Here is a 12,703-nt window from a genome sequence, read left to right on the forward strand (position 1 = left end):
AGGCCTAACTCCACAAATAGGGTGCTAAGCTTTAGAACGCCTTTCCTCCCGTTCACTGTGAATAGGACTAAAGCTTAGCACCTTCTGTGGCTCTGGGTCAGTGTGTGGTAACACAGGGAAGATGTATTTGTATTTTATTTACATTGATTTCTTGCATATTAATTAATTCTGTGGGAGCTTAATTGCTTCATCTTGTACAACAGTAAGTAGTTACAGTCCTGTCGCTATTTGCAACACCTTTAATACAGAGCCATCAATCATTCCAGCAACCTGTGAGTTATTTGGGAGGAATCAGCCTCTAAATGTGCCCAGACCTATGTGTTCCTCCTGAGGGCGATACACGCCTGTCACCGCTCCCCGGAGAGTTTATAAAGAGTGAGGTGCACAGTGCAAAGAGCAGCCAGTCCTGAGACAGCAGCAGAGAGGAGACAGGCACCTGAAACTCACAGGTAACAGTGCACCTCTACACACACAGCACCTCTACACACACAGCACCTCTACACACACAGCACCTCTACACACACAGCACCTCTACACACACAGCACCTCTACACACACAGCACCTCTACACACACAGCACCTCTACACACACAGCACCTCTACACACACAGCACCTCTACATACACACAGCACCTCTACACACACAGCACCTCTACACACACAGCACCTCTACACACACAGCACCTCTACATACACACAGCACCTCTACACACACAGCACCTCTACACACACAGCACCTCTACACACACAGCACCTCTACATACACACAGCACCTCTACACACACAGCACCTCTACACACACAGCACCTCTACACACACAGCACCTCTACACACACACAGCACCTCTACTCACACACAGCACCTCTACACACACAGCACCTCTACACACACAGCACCTCTACACACACAGCACCTCTACACACACAGCACCTCTACACACACAGCACCTCTACACACACAGCACCTCTACACACACAGCACCTCTACACACACAGCACCTCTACACACACAGCACCTCTACACACACAGCACCTCTACATACACACAGCACCTCTACACACACAGCACCTCTACACACACAGCACCTCTACACACACAGCACCTCTACACACACACAGCACCTCTACTCACACACAGCACCTCTACACACACAGCACCTCTACACACACAGCACCTCTACATACACACAGCACCTCTACATACACACAGCACCTCTACATACACACAGCACCTCTACATACACAGCACCTGTACATACACACAGCACCTCTACATACACACTGTACCTCTACATACACAGCACATGAACATAAACAGCGCCTCTACATACACACAGCACCTCTACATACACACAGCGCCTCTACATACACACAGCGCCTCTACATACACAGCACATCTACATAAACAGCGCCTCTACATACACACAGCACCTCTACATACACACAGCACCTCTACATACACACAGCACCTCTACATACACAGCACATCTACATAAACAGCACCTCTACACACACACTGCACCTCTACATACACAGCACATCTACATACTGCACCGACACACTTTATTCGAGCAAATACCCGGTATGTACCTGGCAGATACCTGGAATGCGCCGCTCCTCACCTCTGACAAGCCCCGTTGCATTTGCCTTCCCAGCCTGGGTTCATGCCTGGCTGATGGGCGGCTGATCTGTTAAATGATAATGATTAGGATTTAATAGGCTGCAATGCTTCGCGTGTCTACCAGATGGCATAAATTCATGAATTGTAATGCAGTATATATATATGTACTGTGCAGTATTGCAGCCAGCAGGAATATAATGCTTCAATCCCTGCTGGAAAATAACTCAATGCACTCGGGCAGAAAACAGTCACAAACCTCAATACACCCGGGTATACCCGAATTCGTGGGACTAGCCGAGCTCGAATAAAGTGTGTCGCCAGTGTACACACAGCACCTCTACATACACACAGCGCCTCTACATACACACAGCACCTCTACATACACACAGCGCCTCTACATACACACAGCACCTCTACATACACACAGCGCCTCTACATACACACAGCACCTCTACATACACACAGCACCTCTACATACACACAGCACCTCTACATACACACAGCACCTCTACATACACAGCACCTCTACATACACACAGCACCTCTACACACACACAGCACCTCTACATACACAGCACCTCTACATACACAGCGCCTCTACATACACACAGCACCTCTACACACACAGCACCTCTACATAAACAGCACCTCTACATAAACAGCACCTCTACATACACACACAGCGCCTCTACATACACACAGCATCTCTACATACACAGCACCTCTACATACACAGCACCTCTACATACACACAGCGCCTCTACATACACACAGCACCTCTACATACACAGCGCCTCTACATACACAGCAGCTCTACATACACACAGAGCTTCTACATACTTACAGCACCTCTACATACACACACAGCACCTCTACATACGCACAGCACCTCTACATACACAGCACCTCCATATACACAGCGTGCCTCTACATACTAACAGCGCCTCTACATACAAACAGCACCTCTACATACACAGCACCTCTACATACACAGCACCTCTACATACACACAGCGCCTCTACATACACACAGCGCCTCTACATACACAACACCTCTACATACACAGCACCTCTACATACACACAGCGCCTCTACATACACACAGCACCTCTACATACACACAGCACCACTACATACACACAGCACCTCTACATACACACAGCGCCTCTACATACACACAGCACCTCTACATACACACAGCACCACTACATACACACAGCACCTCTACATACACACAGCGCCTCTAAATACACAGCACCTCTACATACTGTACACACAGCGCCTCTACATACACGATGCGCCTTTATATACACAGTGCGCCTCTATATACACAGTGCGTATCTACATACACACAGCGCCTCTACATACACACAGCGCCTCTACATACACACAGCGCCTCTACATACACACAGCGCCTCTACATACACACAGCGCCTCTACATACAAACAGCACCTCTACATACACACAGCACCTTTACATACACACAGCACCTTTACATACACACAGCACCTCTACATACACACAGCACCTTTACATACACAGCATTGCTACATACACAGCACAACTCTACATACACACAGCACCTCTACATACACAGCATTGCTACATACACAGCACCTCTACATACACACAGCACCTCTACATACACAGCATTGCTACATACATAGCACACCTCTACATACAAAGCTTCTATACATACAAATGTATAGTGTCAGGCAAAGAACTACTCATATGCTTTATTGAGGAGGTGTTTTTTAAGATGGGTCTTAATGGTGGATAGAAAGGGTTCTAGTTTGGTACTGACGGGAAGGTCATTCCAGAGGTGCGGGGCAGTCAGTGAGAAAGGTTTTACCCTCAGTGCACATCCCCTACAGGCCTAAATCCACAGTAGGGTGCTAAGCTTTAGAACGCCTTTCCTCCCGTTCACTGTGAATAGGACTAATGCTTACTAAGCACCTTCTGTGCCTCTGGGCCAGTGTGTGGTAACACAGGGAAGATGTATTTGCATTTTATTGACATTGATGTCTTGCATATTAATGAATTCTGTGGGAGCTTAATTGCATCATCTTGGAATACAGTAAGTAGTTACAGTCTTGTTGCTAATTGCAACACCTTTAATACAGAGCCATCAATCATTCCAGCAACGTGTGGGCTATTTGGGAGGAATCAGCCATTATCTATATGTGCCCAGACCTATGTGTTCCTCCTGAGGGCGATACACGCCTGTCACCGCTCCCCGGAGAGTTTATAAATGTGAGGACCACAGTGCCAAGAGCAGGCAGTCCTGAGACAGCGTCAGAGAGGAGACAGGCACCTGAAACTCACAGGTAACATAGCACCTGTACATACACACAGCGCCTCTACATACACAGCACCTCTACATACACAGAGCATCTCTACACACACACAGCACCTATACACACACACACAGCACGTATACACACACCCAGCACCTGTACACACATACAGCACCTCTACACACACACACACACAGCACGTATACTCACACCCAGCACCTGTACACACATACAGCACCTCTACATACACAGCACCTGTACACACATACAGCATCTCTACACACACAGCACTTCTACATACACAGCACCTGTACACACATACAGCACCTCAACATACACAGCAGCTCTATACACACAGCGCCACTACATACACACAGCGCCTCTACATACACACGGTGACTCTACATACACACAGTGCCTCTCTACATACACACAGCGCCTCTACATACACAGCGCCTCTACATACACACAGCATCTCTACATACACACAGCGCCTCTACATACACACAGTGCCTCTACACACACAGCAACTCTACACACACAGCACCTCTAAACACACAGCACCTCTACACACACAGCACCTCTACACACAGCACCTCTACATACACACAGCACCTCTACATACACACAGCACCTCTACATACACACAGCGCCTCTACATACACACAGCGCCTCTACACACACACACAGCACCTCTACATACACAGCACCTATATATACACACAGCACCTCTACATACACACTGCACCTCTACATACACACAGCGCCTCTACATACACAGCACCTCTACATACACACAGCACTTCTAAATACACACAGCACCTATACATACACACAGCGCCTCTACATACACACAGCGCCTCTACATACACAGCGCCTCTACATACACACAGCACCTCTACATACACAGAGCGCCTCTACATACACACAGCGCCTCTACATACACACAGCGCCTCTACATACACACAGCGCCTCTACATACACACAGCGCCTCTACATACACAGCGCCTCTACATACACTTCAGGGAAGAAGTAGTTAATTCTACGAAACTAGTTGGATGTAACATTCTATTGCCTTATATCTGCTTACATTGGGCTTTGTCTATGTATTGGCCTGTCCTGTTTTTATTTCATCCTGTGTGCTGTTTTGGACACTTGTGAGAGACTTTGTAAGACTGTTCAGACTTCCCTATTGAATCCACCACTGCTGTGTAGACAGTGACGTCATTACACAGCGTCCCGCGACGGAGCGGCATCGTGGCACGCTGAGGGCACCCCAGCAAGCTGCGTTTTAACCTCTGTGCAGAGGATACACCTGCCGAGGTACAGGAGCAGCTTCATATCGGCCAGGAAGCAGGAGCGATTTCACCGAGCCCCAGTACCAGCTGCTGAACCTGGCTGCATGAAGGGAAATCCCCTTGGGAGTGAAAAGACTGACGTCCTGCCCCAGAATCAACTGAGCTGCATCAGCAGAGGGAAGCAAGCACCCGATTCTACAGTTAACAGCTGCCGAGTGGTAAACAGTGTGATACACACTACATGCCTTTTACCAACTTTTTTCATGTACGCAGATATATTACCCCCTTTTTAATTCTATAATATATTGTTGAATTTGCTTCACTATTTGGCGTTGTGCGCTGTTTTCTTTTGTTTACATACACACAGCGCCTTTACATACACACAGCGCCTCTACATACACACAGCGCCTTTACACACCATTATCTAGCTACTTACCATTTACCCCCTGCCTGGAGTTTAACATTTGCCCTATACTCAGGGCATTATACCCTAGCAGGAAGAATATTTTACTCACTGTTTATCCACATGTGCCTCTGTCTCTTCGCTGGGGATTTTAATTCCACTATATATATTGTCACGCCTTTCGTCGAGTGTTACATACACAAATAAAGTTTATTATTTTATTTTAATACCTATGTCATGTTTCCGGATAGCCTCTCTCTTACTACCTCACTATGAATATATATTATAAATCTTTATGGAGGTGGATTTACACTCTGATCTATTAACGTGTTGCACATACAGTATGTTATATCCCATCATAAACTTTGAGTGAAATTTTTGGGGCAACAGTGACGCCTTGTGGTCACTGTTCTAGTGTTTGTCTGGTATTGTTTCCCCTGTGCACCTAATACTGCATTCCATTAATTCCGTTCAGCTTGTGTTACCATGGTAATACTAGTAAACATTGAACAATAAAATAATAAAACAAATATAATACTGTAGATAATAATTTATATATAACAAATCAACGTTTAATATGCACAATTAAATGATTACAGCTGATAATCTAAAAATAGAACATATTGCTAGCACTATCGCTAACAAACACAAAACCACAGCAAACTCTTTTTGGGAACCCCTGAGCCCCACAAAATATATATATATATATGTATATATGTATATGTATATATGTATATATATATATATATATGTATATATATATATATATATATATATATATATATATATATATATATATATTATATATATATGTGTCGAAATGGAGTGCTATTGAGCGTGACATATGTATACAACAAATGACAGAGAAGCCCAAAGCTACATCCAACATGACAGAAACAGACAGTAAAATACTTATATATTCTCTTGAAATAGAGTCATTTAGTTTAACCCTTTGGCCAAAGCGTTGTAAGCTTGCGAGCCACGACAAGGCAGACACCCGTTCGCAAGTTCTAACACTACCAGATAAAATTCTAATATACCTCTATTAGGATTAAAATTCTCATTTACCTTTATTAGGAGGGAGAAAGACCACATTTGATCTATATCCAGCAGAATGAAAATACCTACTTACTTGGGAAGTGGGGAGGGGCGGGCTTAAAACCTGGGAAGGAGGAGCCACTAACCTCCACCAGCTGGAACAGCTGAGAATGGGTTAACAAAACACAAAACCCAGCAAGATCTTTTTGGGAACCCCTGAGCCCCCACAAAATATGTATATAAGTGTCAAAATGGAGTGCTATTGAGCGTGGCATATGTATACCAGATAAAATACTAATATACCTGTATTAGGATTAAAATTCTCATTTACCTCTATTAGGAGGGAGAAAGACCAATAACACGGTACCATGCCTGTAGGCATATATATCTATATATATATATATATATATATATATCTATATATATATATATATATATATATATATATATATATATATATATATATATATAGATATATATATATATATATATAGATAGATAGATAGATAGATAGATATCTTTTGAATAAAAAAATGGTCTGCATTGGAGGGGCTCAAGGGCTTATGACACTTTGGCCAAAGAGTTAAACTATAAGACCTTTTTATTCAAAAGATATATATATATATATATATATATATATATATATATATATATATGGGCACTGTACCGTGTATTTGTGTCAGTGGAGGTAGCACTGGGCTCTGTCTGTGTTTCATGTTCTGTCTCTGGTTTTAAATATATATTGCCATGCTAAGTAGCACTCCTCTTTGACACTTATACGCGTATATATATATTGTGGTTATTTTGGGGGTTCAATATGAGTTTATAGGGGTTCTGTATGTTAAGCTTTTGTTCTGTATTCTGTTCATTGTACAATATATAGGCATTAAGGAAGAGGAAATATTCTTCTGCTTCAGTAACACCCCCCTTCTCAATATGACCCTTTCCTGTGGGAGAATACAGATCGAGTTATAGCTCGGTCGCCTTTGGTAAATCCCCTCGGGAAACGTACTTGCTCAGATCTCTTCAGGAACACAGATGTGCTGCAGCTCCTCCTAATCTCTGTCCTCTGTCACTCAACCTCACCCCCCTCACTCTCCCTGCTCCATTCTCCCGCAGTATAGACACAAACTAAATGCTAACTAACTCATTTATAAAGGTGTCTTTGTGTGTGTATGTGTATGTGTGTGCGTATATATATTTAACATAACTGTTATATATTTATTGCTATATCAAATAACCTTCCTCTCATGATTGCCCTATTCTGTACCACTGGATTCATAAAAGTGTAACCACTCAGAGTGGATTGTAATGTATACAAATATCAATTACAAAAAGATGATTCTTTTTTGTAAAACATTAATATTTTTATAAGTTACAAGACCCTGTGTGTGAGTGCCTACACATTTGTGATACATGCTAGATACTAATCCTCCTGAATTTCATTGGTCATGCACCCGTGGGCACGTATACCATGGCACTGTGAGTGCTCCTCTTCCCCTCCCCCCCTCCCCCCACTCTCCCCTCAAAAAACTTTTCCCCAAAATGTCTATGTTGGCTGGACTTGCTCTGGCCTGATACAATCCTCTCTCTCACCCCACACAATTCTCATTCCCTCACCAGCTTTCCATTCTTCTCATGCCTGTTAATCCCCTTTACATTCTCTCTCACCCCTTCATCCTCTCTCACTCCCCCCAAATCCCCAGTTAAAATTCCTAACCTGGCTGAAGAGGCCCTCCCTGGCACTGGAAGTTCTCACTTTCTTCCAGGTCGCCGAGGTTGGAGTGGTGGTGAGTCTTCCTCTGCCTCAGACGCCGCTGCCCTCCTCCTCTGCAGTGCACGTTTCCTCTCTGCGACTGTTCTGCCCCCGCGAGTCACACTGCCACTATTACTCACCTCATCCTCTGTCCCCCCCCCCCAAATGTGCCACCTTAGACTGCCTAGTGGTTGCACCGGCCCTGTCTCCTCACCAACCTCTCCCCACGTGCTCCTCACCTCACCCCTCTCTCACTCCCTCCCAACCTTTTTTATTTTGTCCTCAACCTTCTCTCTCACTCCTCTCTCACTCCCTTCTCTCTCTCACCCCCTCCCCATTTCACCCCTCCATTCTTTTTCGCCCACTCCCTCTCACCCCACCTCATCCCTCTCACCCCACCCCATCCCTCTCACCCCCTCCCTCTGAACCCCAAACCTCTCTCTCATCCCCCACCCCTCTCTCTCCCTCCCCTATCCCCCTCCTCTCTCTCTATCTCTCCCTCTTCCTCACCCCCTTCCCTCTCTCCCCATACCCTCTCACCCCCACCCCTCTCTCTCCCTATCTCTCCCTCCCCGCTCTCTTACACCCCTCCCCCATCTCTCTCGCCCACATCCTCTCTCACCCCCACCCCTCTCTCTCCTCCCATCCCTTACCCTGAATAGTGATGGCTATAATCACTCCTTAACTATTAACCCTTTCCCTCCTGCCTCGATCCTAGTGTATGTGTTGGTGTAGACACTGAAATGGGAAATATACACATTTACAGGGGAATACACATTTGGGTGCTGAAGCAGGGTAAAAACACATTACTGGACCGCAGTCCAGTTAACCCCTTGCTTCCAAAGTGAGAGCAGGGGGTGGCCAAATGGGATGTAACCCTTTTAATACCGGGCCAAACCCCCTCTCCCATGACACTCATGTCCTCAGGAATCTAGGGGGATTCCTGGGTACATGTTTCAGGTAACCCGTAACACTGGCCCCCTTCTACCCAAACACACCCGACAACATTTTACCGTAAAATCACCCCTGAGACTCACGCCCTGCGAATCTCCGCTGGTTAGCACCCCTGAGACTCACACCCTGCACATCTCCGCTGGTTAGCACCCCTGAGACTCACGCCCTGCACATCTCCGCTGGTTATCACTCCTGGAACAGTAAAAATGCACATACACCTTTATTATACAATCAGTTATATACCACAATTAGGTTGAAGAGCTGACACTCACAATTCCCCAATATTGCTCAGGGGCACCCAACCAGGCATAATACCTTTATTTATGCCTGGGTACCCCCTCACCATCACAGGCACATAGACCATGGCACCATGAGTGCTCCTACCAAAAAACATTATGCCACTGGCTTCAGACATGTCCTCTGTCTCCTGGGGAAGCAGAGGTCTCAGGGAGGCATCTATATAACACACACTCTCTCTCTCTCCACACATAGGATCGCTGGTAGCTGTAGGAAGCCATGCTTCTCCTCTGTACCTTCCTCACCCTCTGCCTCAGCGCAGTACACAGCCAGTTCCCCAGAGCCTGCACCACAGATGAAGCTATAAGGAGCAAGAGCTGCTGCCCGGCCTGGGAGGATGGAAGCCCCTGTGGTTCCCGCTCAGGGAGGGGTATATGTCGGAACAGGGTGGTATTTGTCCCATTTGCAGCTGGTCAAGTCCTCCAGCCTGAAGATGACCGCCTGGGCTGGCCCCTACACTATTATGACAAAACATGTGAATGCAATGGAAACTACAGCGGTTTCAACTGCGGTGACTGCAGATCCGGCTACATTGGAGAGGAATGTGATCGGAAAAAGACTGTGGTTCGGAGAGATATCCGGGAGCTGTCGTTACTGGAGAGGAAAAGATTCTTTAGTTATTTGGCACTAGCAAAGACCACAAAGAGCAAAGACTTTGTTGTCCTGACCACTGGAGACAGACTGCACCGAGACACGTATCGCTTTGTGGATGCTACCATCTATAATGTCTTTGCCTGGATTCATTACTACTCTGTGAAGGCAATCATGATGGACAACGACTTTGATGACTCACGTAACTATGCCCATCAAGGCCCTGCTTTTCCTGGCTGGTATCGTCGGGTTCTCCTCTTTTTAGAGAGACAAATCCAGCTTTTGACCGGTGATGAAGACTTTGCTCTTCCATATTATGATTGGCGAGGAGAGAAGAACTGCTCAATCTGTACTAACGACTTCATGGGAGATAACGATGTGCAGGGGATCGTTGACCCATATTCCTACTTTGCTTCTTGGGGTGTGAGTGATGTTTTATTTCTAATTCCCAACTTCAAACAGAAATGGCAAAAAATAGAAATAAAGAAAGAGATTAAAAATGTGGTCCGCTGCTAGGTAAATAAACCAGTTAGAGGTTTGAATATAACCTCCTAATATCTAAAGAGCAAATCTAGATGTGGTAAAGTACATATATCATCTACATCTTGTATTTTGGTGTTAGATTAATTTTATTCTTCTCGTGTTTTAGTGTTGGATTATTTTCATTATTCTAGTGTTAGATTAATTTTAGTATTCTGGTGTTTTGGATTTTTAGTTCTTTTATTGTTCTGGTGTCTAGGTGCTTGGGTATTTCTTTTATTGCTGTGTATTTTTGGTGATGTTTTTTTTTTAGGTTGCCCATTGACTGCTATAGTGGCTCATCATGCCCATAATATATGGGCATGATGTACCTCTGTGCAAATCAATGGGTAGAGGGTAGGGATATTTGCCCCAGGGTGGGTAGTAAGGCCTCCCGGGCGGGTAGCAGTGGAGGTAGGTTAACCCCTTAATTACTTTAACGATTATTAACCACTACGGTGATTTAGGGGTTTGGGGCCATTAGATTTTATTTTTTATTGTTGTGTTCATGCAAACGGATGACATGGACACGGAGAAGGGTGATGAGGACAGCCTTCATCCTGGGAGGGGTAAGTGCAAGTTTTATTTACTTTATGCTGCTGACTAATGTTTTAATTTGATTGGGCAAATGAGCTATAATCCAGATCTGGATAATAGTTATTTCACAAATTACTGCACTGTATGTGTTGGGGGGCTGTTGGGGGTAGAGTAGGTGGGTATTAGGGTCATTGCATTAATGTTTTTTGGGGGGGTAGAGGGATTGGGTGAAGGGGGTGTTTAGGCCTACTGGGTGGGTAGCGCGAGTGGTGAACATCTTCATTACCATAGTGGTTCCCACCGCTATGGTAATGAAGGGGTTAACCACTCCTGCAACCTTCCCGGCAGGCCTAACCACCCACCATGGGGCAACTACCCCATTCATCCACCCCCAATAAACAGGCTATTCTCATTTAGCTAGCCGCTAGCCTCTAGCTGCTAGCCGCAAGGGTAATGAAGCTGTTTTAACTAAAATTGTAATACTAGTGTGCGTGAGCAGGGGGTCTCCGAAGAAGAACTGTATTGATTTCAGGTCCAGGGACCCCCTGCTTCCCGAGATATAGGCCCCAATATGGGGTGCTGGTATCCCCATGCAATGTTTAAATGTCCTGCGTTACGTGACCGGGTCATTTAAATGCATAGGAGATACCGACACCCCATATCAGGGCTTGTATCTTGGGAAGCAGGGGGACCCCGTACCTGAAATTAATGCAGTTCTGCTCTGGAGACTACCTGCTCACGCACTCTAGTATTACAATTTTAATAAAAATGCCGCGATTGCCTGTGAGAGCTGTGCAGGGAGAGGCAGCTCTATCTGTGCAGGGAGATGCAGCTCTCTCTGTGCAGGGAGATGCGGCTCTCTCTGTGCAGGGAGATGCAGCTCTCTCTGTGCAGGGAGATGCAGCTCTCTCTGTGCAGGGAGATGCATCTCTGTCTGTGCAGGGAGATCACCTGTAAGAGCTGTGCAGGGAGATGTGACTCTCTCTGAGCAGGGAGATCGCCTGTGAGATCTGTGCAGGGAGAGGTGGCTTTCTCTGTGCAGGGAGATCGCCTGTAAGAGCTGTGCAGGGAGAGGCGGCTCTCTCTGTGCAGGGAGATGCGGCTCTCTCTGTGCAGGGAGATCGCCTGTGAGATCTGTGCTGGGAGAGGTGGCTCTCTCTGTGCAGGGAGATCGCCTGTAAGAGCTGTGCAGGGAGAGGCGGCTCTCTCTGTGCAGGGAGATGCGGCTCTCTCTGTGCAGGGAGAGGCAGCTCTCTCTGTGCAGGGAGATCGCCTGTGAGAGCTGTGAAGGGAGTGGCGGCTTTCTCTGTGCAGGGAGATCGCCTGTGAGAGCTGTGCAGGGAGAGGCAGCTCTCTCTCTGTGCAGGGAGATCGCCTGTGAGATCTGTGCAGG

At 46.0% G+C, this 12,703-nt stretch overlaps 1 protein-coding gene across 3 annotated transcripts in view; it reads left to right on the top strand.

Moving 5' to 3' along the window:
* The first annotated feature begins 325 nt into the window (after positions 1 to 325).
* LOC142488072 (tyrosinase-like) overlaps positions 326 to 12,703 on the top strand; it is a 32,638-nt gene continuing 20,260 nt past the window's right edge. Inside the window, exons 1-3 of one of the 3 annotated variants that reach the window (XM_075588448.1) lie at positions 3,769 to 3,947; positions 5,133 to 5,480; positions 9,859 to 10,677. In XM_075588448.1, the coding sequence (XP_075444563.1) occupies positions 9,883 to 10,677 (795 nt within the window). In that variant the 5' untranslated portion in view covers positions 3,769 to 3,947; positions 5,133 to 5,480; positions 9,859 to 9,882. Of the gene's footprint in view, positions 450 to 3,768; positions 3,948 to 5,132; positions 5,481 to 9,858; positions 10,678 to 12,703 lie in introns of those variants that run through there. The other 2 variants (XM_075588449.1, XM_075588447.1) reach the window with 2 other exon arrangements.

The sequence above is a fragment of the Ascaphus truei genome, chromosome 2, assembly GCF_040206685.1.
Source record: "Ascaphus truei isolate aAscTru1 chromosome 2, aAscTru1.hap1, whole genome shotgun sequence".
Lineage (NCBI taxonomy): Eukaryota > Metazoa > Chordata > Amphibia > Anura > Ascaphidae > Ascaphus > Ascaphus truei.